This window comes from Puma concolor, chromosome B4 (genome assembly GCF_028749965.1).
Source record: "Puma concolor isolate L17-30 chromosome B4, mPumCon1.1.hap2, whole genome shotgun sequence".
NCBI lineage: Eukaryota > Metazoa > Chordata > Mammalia > Carnivora > Felidae > Puma > Puma concolor.
In genome coordinates this window covers 9,070,025-9,093,003 of record NC_141673.1, presented here as the reverse complement: position 1 = coordinate 9,093,003, position 22,979 = coordinate 9,070,025, and the positions used below count along the sequence as shown (strand labels likewise).

The window sequence follows — 22,979 nt, the reverse complement described above, 5'->3', positions numbered from 1 at the left end:
CGGGGGAGGGGCAGAGAGAGAGGGAGACACAGAATCGGAAACAGGCTCCAGGCTCTGAGCCATCAGCCCAGAGCCTGACGCGGGGCTCGAACTCACGGACCGCGAGATCGTGAGCTGGCTGAAGTCGGACGCTTAACCGACTGCGCCACCCAGGCGCCCCTGTACCTTTCAGTTCTTGACAAATACTTGGACTTGTTTGTTTGGTTTTCTTTTAGTTTTTTTTTTTTTTTAATGTTGCTTTATTTTTGAGAGAGAGACAGAGCATGGGCGGGGGAGGGGCAGAGAGAGGGAGACACAGAATCTGAAACAGGCTCCAGGCTCTGAGCTGTCAGCCCAGAGCCCGACGCAGGACTAGAACTCAAACCTTGAGATCATGACCTGAGCTAAAGTCTGAACTTAACAGACTGAGCCACCCAAGTGCCCCTGTTTGGTTTTCTTTTAAATGTTTATTTTTGAGAGAGAGAGAGAGAGAGACAAAATGCATGAGTGGGGGAGGAGCAGAGAGAAAGGGAGACAGTATCTGAAGCAGGCTCCCCACCGTCAGTGCAGAGCCCTACTCGGGACTTGAACTCACAAACCATGAGATCTTGACCTGAGCCCAAGTCTGATGCTCAATCGACTGAGCCACCCAGGCGCCCGGTTGCTTGTTTTTTTAACAAACACTTATCGGGCACCTACCAAGGACCACAGAACCCTTCTACACACCGGGTCCCAGTCACACGTCACATTTTCGAAGCATTGCCACACCCCTGCTAACTGCCTTCGCCATGCATTCGGGGTTGATGTTCTTCCTGCGCTGACAGTGGCATCCTACTGAGGTCTGTGGGTTGACGTCATCCCCGTTGGGTAGAGGGCAAGGGAGAGCCCGTGTCCCCAGAATAGAAAGGGTGTTTCTAAAGGCAAATGATCTGGAGCAGTGTATACCCTCAAAAAACCAGAACTTTCTCAAGTCTGCACTTTTAGGAAGGTGTGGCTCCTGGGACAAGGAGGTAGGAAGGAGGAAAGAGCTTCCTAGTGCACACACACACACACACACAATCTTTACTTTTTGAGGTATTTAATATATACGGTAAGGAAAGTGAAGTACAAAGTATACAAGTCTTAAACACACAGCTTGATTCGTTTTTTTATGTTTATGAGAGAGAGAGACAGAGCCCGCGTGGGGGAGGGGCAGAGAGACAGGGAGACACAGAATCCGAAGCAGGCTCCAGGCTCTGAGCTGTCAGCACAGAGCCCGGTGCGGACTCGAACCCGTGAACCGGGAGATCACGACTGGAACCAAAGTCAGACGCTCAACCAGCTGAGCCTCCCAGGCGCCCCATGATTTCTTTTTACATATGTGCACACCGCACACCCATGTAATCGTCACCTACATCAAGACGTGAAACAGCACCCCACAAGGGCCACTCACGCACTTCCCAGTCAATCCCAGCTGCCCCCGTGCAGGGAACCACTATTCTGAATTCTATCACAATATATTAGTTTTGCCCATTCTTGAAGCTTATATAAAAGGTCTTTGTGTCTGACCTCTTTCACTCAACCTAACGTCTGTTGTGTGTCATTTATTGGTTCCTACTGTATTGTATTTTTAAATCCAAGATAGTGAACGTATAGTATAATAATGACTTCAGGAGTAGAATTTAGCGATTCATCACTTACATATAATACCCAGTGCTCATCCCAACAAGTGACCTCCTCAATACCCCTCGCCCATTTAGCCCATTCCCCTACCGCTGCCCCTCCAGGAACCCTCAGTTTATTCTCTGCATTTAAGGGTCTCTTATGGTTTGCCTCCCTCTCTCTTATTACCTTATTTTGTTGCTTCCTCTTAATCTCTGGGGTGTATTCCGATGTCCAGGTAGAGCACAGTCTACCCTTTCTCCTATTGGTGGACATTAGACCATTTCTTCTGTCTTTTACAGATACAGTTGCCACGAACCTTCTTGCACTTGTCCTTTGGTAGATGTATGGACTCTTTCCTCTCAAGTATATATGCCGAGGTGGGGATTGCTGGGTCATTGGGTAGGCACCTGACAGTAACCAGGGGTGTGCTGGCAAATGTTTCACCACCAGCTCTTTGGGGAGAAAAAAAATCGTGATTTGTAGTGTTGGCCAGTTCCCATGGTGCAAATCATTTGGTGGCGGGTTTCAAGCTACGGACGTGAAGTCATTACACCCAGAATTAGAAAGAGACGCAGGTCGCCAGACCTCGGGGTCCACGTGAATTGGCTCAGGAATGCCACTGGGCCTCTTTTCCTCAGTAACTTGTTCAACTAGAACAGGGCCTATGATGCAAAGACTAGGATGTGTTGTGCCACCCGGTCCGTGCAGCGCATGTCACACATTATACTTCCATTAGTTGCCAGCTGTCACCCCTGACCAGTCTTTGGGTAGAAGGGTAAGTGTCCACATCTTACCTGAACATTAAAAAGGGAACATACTGAGGCCAGCATGGCCATGGCAGTTAAGATCCTCAAGGTGAAGGGTGGTGAAGAGCTGGCCCCCACCCCAGAAGTGTCCTTCTGATGCCAACCTTGGAGAATCTAGGTCTTACCGCTATTATTACTTTTTTTTAATGGTTATTTAGTTTTGAGAGAGAGAGAGAGAGAGAGAGAGAGAGAGAGGGCATGAGTGGAAAAGGGCACAGAGAGAGGGAAGGAGACACAGAATCTGAATCAGGCTCCAGGCTCTGAGCTGGCAGCCCAGAGCCCGACGCAGGGCTTGAACTCACGAACCTTGAGATCATGACGCGAGCCGAAGTAGGACGCTTAACCGACTGAGCCACCCCGGCACCCCGAGGTCCTACCATTATTAAAGAAAGTAGCAAATTCTTAATAGAAACCAAGGCTCAGAGAGCGGGGCCAAGTTGAATGCCACCTCTAAAGCTGGGTGTTTGGAAAGAAGATATCAAATGTCAGAGGAATGAGTCTCTAATGGTGGCATTTCAGTCTCCCCTGCAGGCTGGTCGGGGAGAGAATGGCGCTACACCCCTCAAATGACCCGAAGCTCTCCTGGAAGGCTGGGCGCCACCAGCCAGGCCTTTCTGCTTCATGTGAAAGCCTCCCAATCCCCCCACTGTGCATCATGGATGGTATTTTATGGGCAATAAAGAGCCAGCCCTCATCAGCTGGAGTGCGCGGAGCCTTTCCAGCCCAGGCATGCCGAGGCTGTTAACCGACACACTGCACTGAGGGCCCGAGGCCACCACCAAGGACACATCTGTTCCCAAGAAGCACTCTGTGACAGCCTTTTGTCTCCTCGCCCGTCCTCTCTGCCCGCGATGGTGGTGCGGCGGGGGGAGGGCTTGATGGAGTGTTCCCGTTCCTTCCCAGCCGCCGCCCCGAACTTCACCTCCTTCCCCATTCCCCTGTGGCTGGCCATCAGGTGCTGACGTGTCCCTTGACTCTCCCCCATTCCAGACATTTCCTGGCTCCCCACTGCCTGCCAGAGAAAGTCCCAGCTTCTGCGTATGTCTTCTTAAAGGCTCTCGCAGATGGTGGACGTGCCTGCTTTCCAGAACATCTCCTGTCACTCACCACCCGGCCCTTCCCTGCAGACGCTCTGCTCATCGATGCGTGCCCTGTGCGCTCCATCGAGTGCGCTGGCCCCACGTGTCACCTGGTGGAGCTTTGCCCGGAGGACTCGGCTCCAACGACGTCTCTTCCGTGAAGCCTTCCGGGACTTGCGTGTCGTCTCCCTGTCTCTAGCAGAATTAGTCGCTCCACCCCAGCATGACACAGCTGCCTCCAGAACGGTCCACTGTGGGGTCATGAGGAGGACCTGTCTCCAGTCACAGACAGGTCACCTTCCTTTTGGTGTCCTCCATGCGGAGCGTTGAGCCTGGCCCTTGGCGGAAGCACTAATGTCCCCGGTTTATTACATTCAGTGAAGAAACATCGCTGTGCTTGGAATGACCATCAATACGGCCCTACCTGAAAGTGGTCCGGGGGTGGGGAGCACACGGTGGGATGCCACTCAGCGTCTTGTCTCCGAGGAGGGGTCCCCAGGCTCTCCCGTGGTGGCAGCAGTAAAAGGAGCCTGAGTCTGAGCTTTGCCTGTACCCCGAAGCTGGACTTCTAGAATGGCCTCATTTTTCTTTCTCCGTCCCACCTCCTCCAGTGGGGTGGCAGAGGGGCTGTGTGAAGAGTGACGAGGGGGCGTGGGGCAGGTGGAGGGCAGAGTGGAGCTAACAGCACCGCCCCACCCCCAATGCGGAATAAGTGTGATATTCCTCGGGCACTCCCAGCTACCCAAGAACAAAGGAAAGGGGTTAAAGTGCTTGCCAGGGTGATGTGGGAAACTCAGGCAAATGAAAAATTAAATTCCCTCGCTGCCTCTAGCCCATTGCCAAGTCCTTGAAACCAGCAGAGTGACCTCCCTCTAGGAGCTCAGCTGCCTCCATGATGACACTTTGCTGGGGGCCAAAGGGAATCCTGGCTTAACATTATCCGGACGCCCCAGGATCCTGTAAGCCTACTTTAACAGATAAAAATTCTTTTGGAGGGGCGCCTGGGTGGCTCAGTTGGTTGAGCGCCCGACTTCCGCTCGGGTTGTGATTTTGCAGGTCGTGGGTTCGAGCCCCGCGTCGGGCCCTCTGCTGTCAGCACAGGGCCTGCTTCGGATCTTCTGTCCCCCTCTGTCTCTGCCCCTCCCCTGCTTGTGCTCTCTCTTTTTCTCTCTCAAAAATAAATAAGAGATTTCCTTCTGTCCCGTGGCCCTCGCGGTCATTCTGATCTCTTATAAAAAGACCAGAAGGAGATAGCCTTGGTGGTTCACAGCGGGGAGACTGGGATTGGGGTAGGTTTTGTTCCCTTCCTCTGTCTCAAAGTGGTTGTTTTTGCCAGGAGACTCTGTCACTACCCTCATCTTAACTGAGCCTCGGCTAGAAGCTGGCGAACGCATACAGGAGGGGGATGAAATCAAAAAGTGAACTTTAGCCTCAACGACGAGTAAGTTCTGCTTTCAGCATTTGGGACCAGGGTGTCATGGGATCCAGGAGGAAGCCGGGGTTCTGGGGGGTTTGAGTCCTGCTCCCCGACTCGGGAGCGTGGCCTCGGCCGTCCCTCGACTTCTCGGAGACCCGGCCTCTCACGGGTGACACGGGGCGATCATGCTTATTTCCAGATGTCGCTGGAGGACCAGATGAAGTAATGTGTGGGAAAAACACCGTCCCAACTGGAAAACTAGCGTGTCGCCACTAGTCGCTGAAGGTCTTCTACCCTTTCAACGTGCGCGAGACAGCCATACAATAGCATATCATCCAGCTTCAGGAAGAAGGAAATTCTGACACCTGCTAGGACACGGGTGAACCCTGAGGACGCTCTGCTCAGCGGAATAAGCCTTGCGGGAAAAGACCAATGTTGCACAGTTCCACTTCTCTGAGGTCCCCGGAGTAATCAAAGTCACGGACACAGAAAGTAGAATGGTGGTCGCCGGGGGCCGGGGGAGGTGGGTGGGGAGTTCGAGTTGAAGGAGCAGAGTTTCAGTTTGGGCAGACGGGAAATCTCCGCAGACGGACGGTGGGGATGGTCGCGCAACAAGAGTGAGGCAGGGAAACTGAAGGGACCCCGCGAAAGACTGCTTGTTTCGCTGCCTCTCCTCTTGCCGGCACCCACACCCACACCCACGCCTTACGCATGGCTTGCGGAACCGCGTGCGTGTCCTCCTCGCGAAGGCCGAGGATTTAATGAGCTCTTTGGAGTGTTCCAGCACGGTAGACAGTACCTAAGGAGTGACCGGGCGGGCTCGTCACGAACGTTTTCCAAGAGGCCCGACTCACCCAGACCCCTGACTCCCTCCAGGGCATCAGTGACTTACGGAAAACCCCGTCTTTGCTCCCGGGTGCCCGAGAAGACACGTGCACAGGACCACCGTCCTGAACCAAACCCCCAGGCCCCCAGCAAAGACGAGACCCCCTCTCCTATCCTTTCTGAGTCTCCCGGACACTCCGTCTGCATCTGTACTCTCTCTGCGTCTTCAATCTCTGCTCGCACTTCCTTTCGCCTTGCATTTGATTTCTCTCCTGTGCGACGCCAAGGACCCTTTCGGCTGCTCCCGCGGGACCCCCTCTGGGTCCTCGGACCCGCCAGCCTGCATCGATATGAAGGTACTTAATGCCACTGAACTGTACATTTAAAAATGGCTAAAGTGGTAAGTTTTATGTTACGTACATTTTACCACAATACAAAAAAAAAAAAAAAAAAGTGTGACAGCTACTTTGGGAATAAAAAATGAAGGGATGGAAATACATACTTTATTTCCAGAAAAAAAAAGAGGCGGGGGGGAGGGGGTTGGAAGGGTATGTGTCTGTGGGTTTCCTTTAAATAGATGACAAGTAAAATAAAAGGAAATGAGAGAAAACTTTAAAAGGAAGGTTGCCAGCTTACGAAGTTGTGGTTTTTATAGCCTCTAGGTCAATGTCCTTCATTTTGGAGAAAAGCTGATACTGCCTGTAACATTTTTAAAGGTCAAAACCAAGCGGCACGTCAACCCGCTGCGTAAATGCATGATAATAGCAAATTTAAAAATTAATTACAGGGTCTCTCCTGCTGACACCTGGTTCTGGCTCAGCCGGTGTGGGGCCCAGAGGGGCCCCTCAGAGGTGCCACCGTGTTCAGGAAGCCTTTCACTGCCTGCTTCTATTCTCAGGAGCAGCTCGGCTCCTCTTCACGCCATTGTCCCCGGACAACAATACGTTTTGAAATGAAAAATGTTCTAATTGGACACAAAGGAGACACCTTCCGGATTCCGAGCTCAGACAGGGAATAAAAACTCTACTTAGCTGAGGGCAGAAGGCAAAGCAATTCAGGGAGGGTGTCTGGGGAAACCTGAATCATCTTCAAATTTCCTAAGCTGCACGGGCACCTTTGAAACACGGCGTCGGTGAAGCGGGTAGAGCCCGGGGCTGGGGGAAAACGCGCCGTGAGGCACCCGCGATACCCAAGTGCTTTCCATGTGTCACTCAAGTTCTCCCACCCACCCTGTGGGGCCTTATGGTCTTTGTTCTCCAGAGGCTCGCAGAACTTGCCCAAGGTCATCAGCTCTACCAGGCGAGCCTAGCTGGATTCAGCCCTCGCTCAGCCTGGTGCTAAGGAGCAGAGAGACCCAGGTTTCACTTGAGGCTTCTGTCTAGGAGGCCTTAGGTGTTCATTCGCTCGTTTTGCAAACGGGGACAGTTTCTGAGTCGGTCAGGATGGCTAGGTTCTGCTGCAGTGACACCATCGGTGCCCGCCAAGCAACACATACCCAAGCTCCACGTCCCTTGCGGGCTTGCTGGGGACTCTGCTCCACGTCTCCTCCCTCTGGGACCGGCCCCGCCCCGGCTTGGAACCTGGGACTCGTAACAGAGAAAGTCTTCAGCCATGTTTTCAGTGACGGGGCCACACCTAACTTCCGGGGGTGGGGTGGTACGCGTTTTGCCTCGTGCTGGGGAGGTGGGGAACCAAACGCATTTGGTTATTACGCTTATCATAACCTTGCCTCACGAGGTTGTGGTCGGGCTGGACAGAGGGCATGTAACGTGATGCACTTTGTAAACATCAGGTTCTCTGCAGATGCAAATGACACATGTAAAATACTAATGCATTGTCATTGCTGTTGTTATTCGACACCAAAATCCTTTCCGTCTTTCACGCCATCCAAGAATCAGCCCTGACCGCCAGCCCAAAGTCGTGGGAGCCCTTCTCTCCCCATCAGGATAGACGGTGCTGAGCAGCCCCCGGGGGCTGTGACCACGCTCGCTGCATTTGACTTCTGCTGTGCTGGCTGTCATTATGTTTTTTTCTTCCTCCGCTGAAGTTTCTATCATTATCCAATCCCACAGCCACAGAAGCATCAGAATTTTAATAGACTCGGGCCCCAGAGCCTGATAGCAAAACATTATGATACACGGCTGCAGATGGAAAGTGCTGGGTCTTTACATTTCAACGGGAGCAGTGTGGATTTCACACCCTTCCATGGGGCCTCAGGGCCCCGCAGGGCGATTGGAAAGCCTCCCGTGGTGGGAGGCCCATTGCATTGGCCCTGTCTTGCTGTCCCTGGCCCTGTCCCAAAGTTATGCCACGGGCTGGATACCAGAGCTTTAGAAAAAACCATCAGGGAAGATTTTGACCACCCCTAACGGTTTCCGGACGTCCGTCCTAGAGCTTTGCGCGTGCGACTGTGTTTATTCTCTCCTTCCACACATTCCCCTTCCCATGCACTTTCCTTCACCTTTCCAGCTGACCGGGTCCCCTCTTTCTCACGGCTCTCCCCTGCCCACCCCACCGAGCTGCTTTCTCTGCGCCCCCGCTCTGATAGCAAGTGCATGTGACGGGGCTGCGAGCACAGACCCTTGGCTTCAGGCCGACCCACATGCAGCTTCCGACTCTGTCTCTTACCGGCCTTTTGCCTTTGGGCAGTTCCTCAACCTCTCTCAGCCTGATTTCCTCAGCACAGCGAGGGGGAGGCGATGCTTAGCTCACAGAGCTGGGGGTGACTGCCAAGAACCTCTGCCTTCCTGCCCTTGGCCCCCACCACCTTCCCCCTCCCCTGTCACCCCGTCATGGTCAGCCCCCTCACTCCTTGGAGTCTTTCTCCATCCAGCCCCAAGAGGGAGGAAGAAGATCCAGAGGCCAGCTCAGGACATAAGCTGCGTCAGCTTTACGAGTAATAAGGTAAAAACGATGGGGCGCCCGGGTGGCTCAGTCGGTTGAGCGTGGACTGCGGCTCAGGTCATGATCTCGCAGTCCGAGAGTTCGAGCCCCGCGTCAGGCTCTGAGCTGAGCTGACAGCTCAGAGCCTGGAGCCTGCTTCGGATTCTGCGTCTCCCTCTCTCTCTGCACCTCCCCTGCTCGCACTCTGTCTCTCTCTCTCTCAAAAAGAAATAATTAAAAAAAGAACATAAGGGTAAAAATGAGAATTCCTTTCTATTACTTGGGCTGCTTGGAATGGGCTTACTTGCCTGTGACTCACATCAGAGGCTTGACCAGGTGGGCCCACGACTCAAGGAATTTTCCTTCATGTTGATGTTGAGTCCACTGTACCTGTTCAGCTCTGATCACCCTCTGAAATTTTCATTTAGTTATTTACCGTCCGAGCCTTACTAGCTGGAATGTATGGTCCACAAGAACAGGAATTTTGCTTGTCTCATTCTCCACTAGATCCTAAAAGCCATCCTAGAACCACGTCTCTGGGTGCACGGTAGTTGATCAGTAAATATTCATTGATGACAAAAGTGCCACCAAGATCTCTCGAGCGTCTACTCTATTCCAGGCACTGTGCTAGGCGCTACGAAACTGTAAGGAAATTGACAATTTACTGTGGCCAGACAGACTGTATTTCACTTAATCTTTACAAGCACCTCATTAAGAGGGAACCGATATTATTTCCATATTGTAAACTAGAGAATGGAGATCGTACACATAGATAACCTGCCTTACTAGATTGTTGTTGCCAAGTATTTGCTGCCTTCACTTGAAAGCGTTGCTACTTTTCTGCCCCAGTGACAGCAGGCTTGGCCAGGTGGCTTACGAGGGAAGTAACCCTTGCCTGCAGTTTCAAAAGTCATCCTGTGTTTCCACTGTTGTTCTTTCCTTCTGCCACGAGAGCCTGTTCTGTTCTTTCAGCCTGGGTCTCAGAAAAAGGATGGCTTGAATCAGCCTTGGCGGATTGGCAGCTGGTATTTAACCTGAACGATGTATAAATCGTGGTGGTTGTAAGCCACTGGGAACTGGGGTTGTCTGTTACCACAGCATAACTTAGCGAGCGCTGATCGATACACTGGCTGTAAAAGTTTTGAGAAGGGAAAGCTTTCTTCTTCTTCTTTTCTTTAATGTGTATTTATTTATTTTGAGAGACAGAGAAAGAGAGAGCACGATGAGCAGGGGAGGATCAGAGAGAGAGCGAGAATCCCAAGCAGTTTCCACACTGTCAATGCAGACCCTGGTCGGGGGGTGGGGGGGTCTCACGAACTGTGAGATCATGACCCGAGCTGAAACCAAGAGTAGGACGCTTAACAGACTGAGCCACCCAGGCACCCAAGAAGGGAAAGCTTTCTACGGTGGGGCACATCTCTGGCTGGTTAGAGATGGCCTAATAAAGAGATGGGCAGACATATGCTACAGAGCTTTACCTGTGCAGGGGCTCTGGCCGCACCCCATTTCCCCTTTCTGGGTTTATAGCCTCCAAGATGCTGGTGTATTGTTTTCCTGTGCCCACCACGAAAGCAGACATCTGGGAAAGTCACTTCATCTCCCCAGGCCCCGATTTCCCTGTCTCTAAGAGGGAGGATAAGGAGACCCTTGGGATTATTTAAAAAAAAAATTTTTTTTAATGTTTATTTATTTTTGAGACAGAGAGACACAGAGCATGAATGGGGGAGGGGCAGAGAGAGAGGGAGACACAGAGTCAGAAGCAGGCTCCAGGCTCCGAGCCATCAGCCCAGAGCCTGACGTGGGGCTCGAACTCACGAACCGTGAGATCGTGAGCTGAGCTGAAGTCGGATGCTCAACCGACTGAGCCACCCAGGCGCCCCCCTTGGGATTATTTTAAGGGTCAGATGAGCTAACGTGGGAGAGTGCCTCGCCCTCCATAGATGCTTGTTGGCTGAGTGAACGAATGAACAAATGAATAAATAAACACTTGCAGTCTGGTGCCAAAGAGTGATCCGGCTTATAAAAAACAGTCTCTCTCTCTTTTTTTTTGCTTATTACAAAGCAGTCTCCTCAGGGTTGAGCACCTCTGCAAAAGGCGATCAAGTGAGTGTTTCTGAACTTGTAAGATCGAGGCAGCGGGGACCTTGGCAAGGGGCAGCCTTCCCACGAGTGTCATTTTGCAGCAGGCAATAGCTTCATCCCCCTGAGGCAGGGGTGGAGGGGCAGGTGCCAGCCGGAGCCCCAGAAAAGAGACAGGCATGCTCCAGAGCCCCCGTTTTCTTCTGAGTGCTGCTCCTTGGGACGCAGGTTCTCAGGAACAGGGCAATTGATTTCTGTATGGCGGATACAAAGGCCCACGCGACACGGGAGCTGGAGAGACACTACGACAGTCCATCAATGCCAGGCATGGTGTTCGACCTGCATCCTTTTCAAAGAAGGCAGCCTGCCAGTCGGCTTGGTACCCCTTGGTGAATTCTGAAAACCCAGGCACTGAAAAATACTTCTCCTTGTCAATTAATCGAGCCACAAATTCAGCTCAAGGAGCACGTATTTGCTGCAGAACTGCCTGTATAGCAATGTTAGGTCCACTGAACAGTCCCAGGACTATGTGAGATACGTGGGAAATGTGGAGAAGGGCTCATATTTACTAAGCATCTACTAGGTGCGAGGATCTTGTAGATGCATTTCCATTTATAATAACTGAGCAAGGTGGATGCTATCGTGGCACAGGTAAAGGAACAGAGGCTTGGGAGCCTGAGGAACAGGCCTAGGGCTGCAGAGCCGGTGGGGCAGAGCCTAGACTCACATCAGCATTGTCTGATCCCCGGAACTGGATTTCCCACGCCGCTGCTTCCCACGACCCTGCACGGCCGCCAAACGGCTAAACGGTAACACTAGGAGGCTGGCTTCATGTTCTGCTGCGTCACTGTCTTGTGATGGGACTGGTTTGAGCCAGGTGGGTGCCTGGGGAAGGGGCTGCTTTTGTTGAAATGCTTCTTCACGTGTGAGTAGATGAGAGGCTGTTATGGGCTGAATTATGCCCCCTTGAACTAGATGTTGGAGTCTTCACCGTCAAGACCTCAGAATGTGAGCTTATTTGGAATTAGGGTCTTTGCAGAGGCAAGTCCATTCAAATGAGGTCATCATGGTGGACCCTAACCCAATATGATGGGTGTCCTTATCCAAAGGGGGAATTTGGACACAGACGGACATGCGAGAGGGGAGACGTGTGATGAGACGCAGGGAGGTGGAGGTGCAGGGCCGGAGGGAAGTGTCTGTAAGCTAAGGAATGTTGAGGACCGCCCGCAACCACTAGAGGCTGGGAGAGAGGCCTGGGAGGAAGAGCCTCAGAAGGAACTCAACCTGTCGACACCTCGATCTCAGATCTCTGGCTTCCGGAATGGTGAGATAATACATTTCGGTTATTTTAAGGCACCAAGTTCCTGATACTTTGTTCTGGGAGCCCTCGGACACTAATAGAGGGACCACAGTAGTGGCTTCTGCTTCCTCTCTTTTGTAGGGGCATTCGGCTTAGACAGGCTGCTTCCTCAGCAAAACCAAAGCCCCGCTGCTTGCACAGCTTGACCTTCGTCACGGGGCTCTGGTGGTGGCTAGTCACACTGACGTTCCCCCTGCAACTCGCCCCACCCTGAGGGGGCTGTGCTGTCCCGGGGTGCAGCAGGCTTTGCGCGGAGCTAGGTGTAGAGACAGAGGAGAGAAACCACAGAAAGGCACATGTTCACCCTGAACGCTGTCCCGTCCCCCGAATTCTGTTAAATTCTTTAAAATTAGGAATTTTAGGGGCACTTGGGTGGCTCAGTCAGTTAGGCGTCTGACTTCGTCTGACTTTGGCTCAGGTCATGATCTCGCAGTTCATGGGTTCGAGCCCCGCATCGGGGTCTGTGCTGACAGCTCGGAGCCTGGAGCCTGCTTCGGATTCTGTGTCTCCCTCTCTCTCTCTGCTCCTCCCCCATTTGTACTCTGTCTGTCTCTCTCAAAAATGAATAAACAGTAAAAAATGTAAAATAATAAAATAAAATTAGGAATTTTAACTAATTAATCAATGGCTTATTACTATTCAAGTATCTCCATTTGCTTAAGTTTTCCATGTGGAAAAGGTGATGAGCTAAGGAGCTGGCACATTACTGCTTGTGTTCTAATGTTAAACGGCAGAAGGGGGCCGCCCGTGAACCTCAGCAGATTAGTCATTGAAATTCACCCTTTTAACGATTGTCATTTAGGTGTCTAGACAGAATCAGAGTGATAACCACCCTCTCCCCTTTCAGCTCATCTCAGCAATGTGAGGTGTTCTGGTCTTTGTGTAATATTGTTTCCAATAACTTTGGCTTTTTAGGGGAAGAAGTGGAGATTAATGAGCCACATGAAAACACCAATTTCCATACATTAGAGATGATGAAATATGTTAATGGCTTAAACGGAGCTAATCTACAAGATTAAGACTATAGAAGACAATTTTAAGGCCAGAGACTCCATACTGAGTTTTTGACAGCTGATTAGAATCGTGAACCTTCTCCATGTTTTAGGAAAGAGGCTGAGGGCGGCGTAGCTGGCGGGAGAGGGTACCTCTGGCATCGGAAACCTGGGGGAGGTGTCCCAGCCCCGCTGCTCAGAGCTGTGTGACCTTGAGCGGGTGACTCAGCCTCTCTGAGGCCCCCATTTCTCATCTGCCTAGCTCTCTCGAGCGCCGTGAGACTAAAGAGAGATGTTCAAGTGCTTGCCAACTGCAAAGTGCTCCACAAATGTTAGGAAACACAAGGCCAAGGGGATTTGAACAGACTGAGAAGTAGAAACCCCCTGAGATAAATAACCCGTAAGCACAGCAAACTCGTGTGTTGTGTCCCTCCTCCTGTAGCTTCCTAAAATACTTTAAAAGAGGAGATCTATAGGCCTCAGGGTGAGGACTTGCCCGCAAACCCGTCCACATGGCAGGCGAGAGAGCCTTTGGATCTTTGGTTTCCTAAGCCGCCTGCCAATACTGTCCCCGAAGGGGGCTGTGCTGGTTAGGGCCATCAGGGCTGCCCTCCCCTTCAAAAGAGCAGGGACAATTTAGAAGTTGGCAGGGCCTTGCTCAGCAGGTGCTGCTTAGCAAATAAGCTGGTGGGGATCTGGGCTGGCCGCTCAGGAAGGGAGCAGAGCTCAGGGAGGGTCACCTCCGGCCCTGTCCCCTCCGCAGCTTTTGTGGAGAGGGCTGGGAAAGCCCATCCTGCCCGCGGGGTCTCATGGAATCGCAGGCTCCTGATTCTTTGGGGCACACACTAGGATCGTGAGGGGGGCGGGCGAGGCTCGTGCATCTTCTGTCAGGCCCCTCGCCTCATGAACGTAGGACGTTTTGGCTTCAGGTCTCCTGAGAGCCCCTCTTTCAAAGCCTTGGCCTCTTTCACGGCTCCCACGACAGACAATGCGTGCGTATCTGCCTGCAGTCCTGCTGAGCTCCACCGACGCGGGCAGCCAGGCCTCCCTGCCTTCCTTGCAGACCTCCCACCCCTACGCCCGCCTCTTGGGCCTCAGATCAGTCCCATCCCTCCCGTCTCCAAAGGCTTTCAAAGTGCCAGCTGACGTGGGTCTGTCATTGACTCGCCCTTCTGCCCTCGTGAAATGGTCTGGCCGCTGTGCTACTTTTTTTCCGAATCGCTCGGCAGGTCTCTGCGGGTCAGGTGCACCGACGCCGCTTTCCTTCCCTTTGCTGGTTCTCTTAATCTTTGGAATTTGTGCTTTTCAAGCTGTGTATTTATTCTCACGTTTGGCTTAATCTGGTGGGTTACTGTTTCGAGTTCAGAACTCTCTCTGTTTTTTTTTGTTGTTGTTGTTGTTGATTTTTGGAGAAATGGGGGGGGAGGGGTCCAGGTGGAACAGAACCGGTTCAGGGTTAATTAAAACCGGTGGCTGCTCCCTGGGACCCTTACCCCGGGGTGTGGGAGGAAAGCAAATACCCCATCTTCAGGGCCAGGGATAATGAAACTACGCCAAGTGCCCCCCACCACTTAAAAAAAAAAAAGAGTATGAACACATTACTGCTATATGTAACCAAATACAAACCAGATTTTTTTCTAGAGTTCTTATTGGCTGTTTCTAGGGTGCTCTGCGTGGTTTTCAAGTGCGTGTTATGTACTCCGGAGGCAGAGACCCATCGTAGCCCTTGGAAGTTCTCCACAGCTAGGGTGAACCAGGGACCGGTCCCCACTTAAACCAGGGTGTGTGGCTACATGACATTTCCCAGGTCTCATTAGGTAAGGAGAAGAGAAATTGGGACAGTCTCTTCATCTCCAAAGTGGGTCTTAACACGTTCTAGCTCCGCTGCAGCCTCCAGACGTGAAAGAAGGCGAGGACAGGCCGGGGAGCGTGGGTGGAGGCAGAGGGCTCTTCAGAAACAGGCAGATCAGCAAGAGAAGCTCCGGGGGGCGGGGTCTGGGGTGGCAGCTTCGGCCAAGTGGCCCTAGGAGTAGGGGGTGACCAGCTGGAGAGCAGGCTGCGGATGGGGAAGGCAAGGGCGGGAGTCAGGAGCTCCGCTCCCCCCAAAGCTGGGGACAAACGGGCTGGGGCTGCCATCCTCCCACACTCTCCTGTCCCAACCGAGGCAGCGCCACCCACCTGGCCACCCTCACCTTGACTTGCGAGGCAGTGCGGTCACGTGCTTACACCAACCTGTACCCCGAGACGGACCAGGGCTCGAAGTGTGGCTTTGGCCCCTACGACTACCTATGTGACCCCAGGCAAGTTCCTTAGCTTTTCTTAGCCTCTGTGTTCTCCTATGCGACGTGACAACACTAGAACCTTCCTGATAGGGTTGCTGAATTAAAAAGTGCTTAGAACCTTGCCAACGTCCAATAAATGTTAACCATTGTCAGCGTTGTTGTTATTATTCCGCTATTAATAATAACAATATTAAACTAGGGTTCTGGAGCTCATCCTCAATGCGTTGCTCTCTCTCATGCCCTGCCTTTCACCATGGCAGGTCCCAGAATGTCTGCTTTCTGCATTTCGCTATGGGTGCTTTGTGTTGTAAGAGTGATGCAGTCACAGTACAGGGGACAATTTTCAACCGCGGTGCAACCGCACACACAGATCTTGGTATTTTGTAATGGAATTTTGCTGTTTGAATGGCTGTGGACGCCTGAAGCCATAATTCTGCAGTAATTACCATATCTTTTGAGGACTTTCTGCACCATCAGTGAGAAAACAGAATTTGAAACTACCAAACAAAATCATCTTGAAAACCTAGTTTCTTCCCAGCCAATTTACTCTTTTCTAAGCCTGCCTGCTGATAAAGGTGGCACATATCCTCTGGCATAACGATAAGACGCTTGGCCTCCTCAAATTACTTCGTGTTCTGCAAGAAATAAAAATCTCTCAATCCCACGTATCTAAATCCTTTTATCACATCTCAGAATCCATTCTATTAAAAATACAGTGAGACCTCGGAAAAGCGTCCCCAGTATTCGAGCATGTAACTGACTCATCAGGCTGCTCTCAGGATTCACCTGCTCTTCAGAACGAAGGCACAAGAAGAAGACATTCCTCGCACATCCAGAGCAAACCACTGTCACAACCATCCCATTTGTGGGGCAGATGAGTCACCGGAGTCTCCAAAAATCCCCTACGAAGTCTGTTTTTATCAAGTTAGTGGATGGATTTTGGAAGCCCTTTCGCCCCCAAATTTCCATGACACTTCATTTCCAACAAGATCCATTTACTTGTCATTCAGTCCTTTTCCGGTATTTAGTCAGTTAACACTACCTAACCGTCACCTACCGTGTCGCTGCATGAAGCAAAACCACGGCCCTCACCTCCGACCTGCCAGCTTTGTCCCATCCTCAAGCTCACCTAGTTCATTCCTGCTCCCGCCTTTTGTACATGCTGTTGTCTCTGTCTAGAAAATTCTCTACCCTAACGCCCTCTGCTTGACCAACCCTTGCTCAACCTTCCGGACTCACTTTGGACTTCGTGTTCTCCAGGAAGCATTCCCTGACATCCCCAAATCAGAGCTGGCTCTCCCACTTTATCAGGCGCTCCCACACTATCCCCTGCTTCCTAAACTCAGAAGACTTGCACATCACACTCTGCCCACGTCTCTCTCTGTACCTCCACGAAGCTGCGACGCTGAAGCCAGGACCCACACCCATCTTGTTCGCCATGGTGTCCCCAGTGTCTAGCAAATTGCCTACTCGTAACGAGTGCTTATTAAATATGTCAAGGATGAATACATAAGTAATTTGACAATAGGTAAACTGTAAAATATTTTTGTAACTGCCTTATAATAAGAGCCTCAAGTTTCAAATAAAATACTTAATAGCATTTAGTGAAGTATTTTTAATCTGAGATAATTACAAAGTCAATCAGAATATACCCGTTCCTAATTTAGGCCAGGTTTGTTCTAGTCACTTAATGGAGTTGGCTAAATAGAAACTCACGTAAGTGCTTGTTAATTATACTGATTTAAAAAAATGGTTGAATTAAAATATAGGAACTATGTAAAACCTAGTTAAAACCTGGAGTTACTTTGTGCATGTAAGGCAGTTACTCAAAGGGATAGCTTTTGTTGCCCTAGTTATTTGTGGGGTGTATCTCTGAGTACATTTCAAGGTATCTGACGCAGCACCTCTTGGTAATGGAGGGAAGGAGAGAGGAGTGCTGTATCTCTGGAGGTTTGTTTCTTCTCAATTCTTAGCAATGTACAACTCAGAAATTTCAGAGCGAGTAAAAAAAAAGGAGATACTGTATCCTACTATCCCATAAGAATCCATTTGTGGGTCTCCCAGATATATGAAGAAACCCAACAGAAGACGTCTTAAGATTTCATCCTTATTTTATGTTCTGTGTTATTTCATAAAGAACTTGACTTGCCCCACATGTCATTAGCAGCATTTACTTTGATAATCTTAGATTTTGTAAGTCAGCTCAAGGGACTTCCTTAGATAAGCTTTCCCTGAACCCTCCACCAGGTCAAACTGTACGTTTCCTTTCCCCAAACCATTCGATTTTTACAATAAAAACCACAACAACAACAATTTGATTAACCTATCAAATTTCCCCATAACTCTAGGGCTCAGGGTCTGTGAGGACAGGAATATCTGGTTTTGCTCACTAATGAATCTCCAGGGCCTGGAATAGTCTTACGAGTAATAGGTGCTCAAAAAAAAAAAAAAAAAAAAAAAAAAGGCAACAGAGACCTGATAGGTAAATGATCATAGAAGCCACTTTTCTCTAAGGGCATTTGTGGAACTGAATCGATTCCAACTTTCATTTTGATGGTGATAGGAACAGAAATCACCTCACACAGGTGGGAAGTCTAACACGACACCACTCCTTACAACAAAGTGGAACCCAATGGCTACGCAATGAGAATGAATTAGAAATGAACCATCGTTTATGAGAAATTTAAGTCTAGGATTAACCTGGGGATTCTAGAAAACTTCAAGCCACGACCTTCATTTACCTAAGCGGTATGGTGGTGCAACAGCACCAGGCGCTTGGCAGTAGTAAAAACAAATTCTTGTATTAATCATACAAATAAATGACCAACATATAATCGAAGATGATCAGGTACACAAGGAAACATACACCATGAGCACAAATCAGCAGGGCAACAGATAACAAAAACAGACCCCTAAAAACTTTAGATGTTAAAATTATTAGAGTACAAATGATGGGAAGTTAAGAAATAGACCTCTACGCTTCTTCATGACAGGAATTAGAATATTTTTTGAGCCAAAGGACAACGAACATACTACATACCCATACTTGTGGTAAAATGGTGAGACTGCTTCAGAAAATAGCTTGGCAATTCCTTAAAAAGTTATATGTAAGAGTAACCGTATGACCCAGCAATTCTACTCCCGGGTATATACATCCAAGAGAACTGAAAACATATGTTCACACAAATATTCGTAGCAGCATTATTCACAGTAGCCAAAAAAGTGCAAACAACCGAAATGGCTATCAACTGATGAACCGGTAAACAAAATGTGGTATATCCTTACAATGCAATATTATTCAGACATAAAAAGGAATGAAGTACTCACACATGCTACAATGGTTGAAGCCCCAAAACATCATGCTGAGTGAAAGAAGCCAGACACAAAAAGCCACATGGGATTCCACTTATATGAAATACCCATTAAGAGGCAAATTAATGGAAATGGAAAGTAGATTGTGGGTTACCAGGAGCTTGAAGGAGAAGAAACTGGGGAGGAGCAGCTAATGAGTATGGAGTACCTTTTTGTGGTGATGAAACGGTTCTAGAATTAGATAGTAGTGATGGTTGTACAACCCTGTTAATAAAGTAAAACCACTGAACCATATTTAAGAGTAAATTTTATGGTATGTGAATTGTATTTCAAATTTTTAAAAATTGGCAGGTTGCAGTAAAGGGAAATTTATGGCCTTAAATGCATATGTTCTTAATAGTTTGCTGGTCAGAATACTCTCTAGTTTACTTACTATACTTGCTAGTAAGAATTCTATACTAGTTTGCTTAATATTCTTACTTGAAAAGATCTGCAAGAAACATGGATGTGTGAAAAGTTTTTTTAAAGAATCTTTTAAAATATTTTAAAAGAACCAAGTAGAATTCTAGAAATGAAAAAGGAATAGCTGAATTTAAAATGTCATGGGAGGAGTTAACAACAGATTAGACATAGCTGAAGAGAGGCCTCGTTAACTGGAAGGTAGGTTGGAAAAAAATTACCCTGATTCATGTAGTATGTTGCAGTGTCCTGTGGTGAAGTGTCATGATATCCGAACATTTCTTTCAAATGGTTCAGCAAAATGTGTGTGTCTATTTACCTATCTACATAATGCATATATAGATATAAACATGTTTAGCAAGACAGGGAGATAAAGCAAACATGGCAACTTGTTAACTATTAGTAAATCTAGACCGAGATTTAGATTTCTATCAACTGTCATGTTCCAAAATTTAAAAGCTGGCAACCCCCACCCCCCAACTCTTGCTCTCTCTCTCAAAAATAAATAGACATTAAAAATTTTTCAAAAAAAGGTGGGGGGGGTGCCTGGGTGGCTCAGTTGGTTAAGCATCCGACTCTTGATTTCGGCTCAGGTCATGATCTCGTGGTTCATGAGTTTGAGCCCCACATCGGGCTTTGAGCTGACAGCGTGGAGCCTGCTTCTGATTCTCTATCTACCTCTCTCTCCCCCTCCCCAACTCTCTATCAAAAATAAACGTTAAAAAAATTTTTTTTAAACTCGCAAAAAGGTAGCACTTACAATACACAAAAATATCAACTATGAAAGGATTAAGTCTTTAAAAAAGAAATAGAAGCCCTCTGTGAGGGAGATTATGAGTTTACTGTGAAGCATTAAGAGAAGACATAGAACATAGAGAAATACCATGCTCATGGATTGGAAAGCTAAACATAAAATTTATGAAAGAAGACAGATGTACGATGCTCCTAGATTAGAAGATTAAATTTGTAAAAATCCCCCAAATTCATGAGTAGATTTAATGCAACTTTCATCAAAATCTAATAGGGCTTTCAGTCACTATATTGCACACCTGGAACTAGTATTACACTGTATGTTAATGAACTGAAATTTAAACAAAAACTTTAAAAAATCTAATAGGGTTTGGAAAGAACTCGGCAAGGTGCATATGCATATGGAAGAGGTAAGGGTCGCGAAGAGAAACACACTCTGGGCTTCCAACCACTACACGCTGTGTGGTTTTGTTCTACCTCGGTGGTGGCTCCGTCTCGGCCTTATTCATGGATTCCTTAACTTCTTCCTGATCTTCTTAGGCCTGCCCCAGGGCTCAGGCCTTCAACTTCTCTCCACTATTATACTCGCTCCTTCGGCAATTTCATCCAGTCTCATAGCTTTAAATAACCATCAATTACTAACCCCCGGCCTCCGTTCCAATCTAGATCTCTCTCTCAGACTAACTCTTATATCCAATTGCTTATTTGGCATCTCCACTTGGGTTATCTAATGGACATCTGAGATGTAACTTATCTCAAACTGAATGCCTCAAAACTTTTCTCCGTCTGCCACCCTCCTTGTTTCAGTTGATGAGCAATTTTAATTGCTCAGTCCAGTACTTTGGGTTCAGCTGTGATGCTTTTTCTCTTACATGTTGTATCCAACCCATCAACCAATCCCTAATCACTTCTCATATACCCTCCTTTGATCCACCACCCGCTCTTATCTGGGTAACTGCAATGGCCTTCCAATCGGCCTACCTTCCTCATCCTGTGTCCCTGCATCCCTCTCTCCCCCAGAACCAGTGTGATCATTTTAGAAGCCCAAGATCATTTTTCACCCTAAAACCTTGTCACAGTTTGTATTGAGTAAAAGCCAAAATCTCTAACGACGGTCTTCTAGAACCTGTATCATCTGGCACTGCTCCTTGTTCTCTCCTCCAGGACCTCAGATCTCCTACAGTTGTCCCCTTCCCTCACTTCACGCTAGCCGCACTGGCTTCCTTGCCCCTCCTCAAATATGCCAAACACCCTCCCACATTACAGTCTTTGCACTAACACTCCCACTAGCATTTCCTTCTAGTTCTTACCCCAGTTAGCATGATGAAAATCGGCTTGGGTTTGGCATTAGAATATACTTTAGATATCCCATATTTCTTCAAAATAATCAGGAATTTATTTTAGTGCTTCGTTGGTAATTGTTGGAACTGAGCAATGGGTACACGGAGCCCTTATGCTGTCTTCTCAAATAAGTATAAAACAAAATGAAAGCGTCTCTGGTGGTTCCACTGTGCAGTAGGATGGAGAAGCACTGGTCTATGATCTCCCAACTAGATCATTTTCCCAGAAGTAAAAATTCTAGGGGGCGCCTGGGTGGCTCAGTCGGTTGAGTGACCAACTTTGGCTCAGGTCATGATCTCGTGGTTCATGGGTCCAAGCCCCATGTCAGGCTCTGTGCTGACAGCTCAGAGCCTGGAGCCTCCTTCGGATTCTGTGTCTCCTTCTCTCTCTGCTCCTCCCCCGCTACACTCTGTCTCTCTAAAAACAAATAAACGTTAAAAAATATTTTTTAAGTTTAAAAATAAATAAAAAATAAAAATCCTACTTGAAAGGCTGTCTTAATAAATTAAAAAGATACATAGAAGATGAAAAATATCAAATTTATTTTCCAAATACAACCAAAGGATGCATTTGAATTCACTTTGCAATAAACATTAGCAATAAAAACACCTGTCCCATGTCCCACCTGTCTCAGCTTAACCCCCCCAACCAATGGCGGCAGCCACAGGAAGGGAAAGATTGCCGGTCCTCTGTTTGCAGAATCTGAAACCTGGCACGAGAGCAGACGAACAGCAACCCCAGGCTCTGCAGGCCTTCTTACCACCTGCTCATCCAAAAGCTCTGGAAGAGCCATTTGCAGTCTGAGGTCTTGCCACAGCTTCCACTAATGCTTAATATATTTTGAGGTGAAGTCCAGGGTGTGGAAGAAAGAAATTCTCTTCAGTGTCAAATTAAAAACAGTTTGTAGCTGAATCTGAAAATATTATCAAAGGTGATGCTTTTTCCTCTTTAAAAAAGAAACCACCCAAATGAGTTTAATGGTTTGAAAGATATTTGTTAATAAGCCTGACAAGGAAAAATCCAACCACCACCCCATTTTTGCCGGAAGGATGAGAATCTACAAAAGGCTAACTTACGTCTTCGGGAGGTGGAACCACATGAGTTCTACCGACAGGGGCTCTCGGGCTTGTTACATGTGATCTGAGGTCCCCTCGGAAGACTGGGGAAGCTGCAGACTATTCCCACTCATGCTCACCAGATGGCTATTGATGACGTTAAGTTCTCTTATCACCGTGCTCAGGTCTTCGTGTAGTTTCACTATGGCATTTTTCACCTCCCCTAGGAGAGTTTTAATGGAATCGTTTGTTTCAGGCTCCCCCGGCAGGCCGGCAGGTGTCTGAAAACTCAGACAGGACACAGAGGTGACGTGGTCTGCCCTGGGGGTGGAAGACTCTGCCCAATTACTGGCAGAAGCAGGACTCGTCTGCTCTTTAGCACACTCAGAGTTATCCGGAAGACTCTCCAGCAGATGGAGGTTGTCGTTCTCCTCTTCATCAGAAGACACTCGGTCCCTAGGAGCAAAGGGGTGGTGAGCCCCGGCCGTCTCATCTTCATCTTTAAAGGAGGCGGAAGAAGACCGTTGCTGGGCCAGAGACCAGAAGGAAGGTCCCGCCAAAATGCGGGGTAGGAGATGAACAGACGTCTCCGGAGAGGCTGAGTCGGGAGACGGCATGGATAAAGTAGAAAAGGAGGATGTTCCTTCAGAGGTGGTTGAAACTACAAGGGAGAGAGAGATTATGCAACATACAAACGAGAGTAATGGCTAAAATAA

General features: G+C 48.8%; 1 protein-coding gene and 1 long non-coding RNA gene across 5 annotated transcripts in view; one reads left to right on the top strand and one right to left on the bottom strand.

Moving 5' to 3' along the window:
- Positions 1-8,203: 8,203 nt before the first annotated feature.
- On the top strand, positions 8,204-12,693 carry LOC147578876 (uncharacterized). The gene is made up of 2 exons (XR_015253288.1): positions 8,204-8,654; positions 10,699-12,693. It is a non-coding gene; the product is annotated as an uncharacterized LOC147578876 (long non-coding RNA).
- Positions 12,694-21,726: 9,033 nt separating this feature from the next.
- ENTHD1 (ENTH domain containing 1) overlaps positions 21,727-22,979 on the bottom strand; it is a 106,881-nt gene continuing 105,628 nt past the window's right edge. For all 4 annotated transcript variants that reach the window (XM_086712210.1, XM_025926381.2, XM_086712212.1 and 1 more), the window contains one exon: positions 21,727-22,924. In XM_086712210.1, coding sequence (XP_086568336.1) covers positions 22,338-22,924 — 587 coding nt within the window. In that variant the 3' untranslated portion in view covers positions 21,727-22,337. The remainder of the gene's footprint in view (positions 22,925-22,979) is intronic.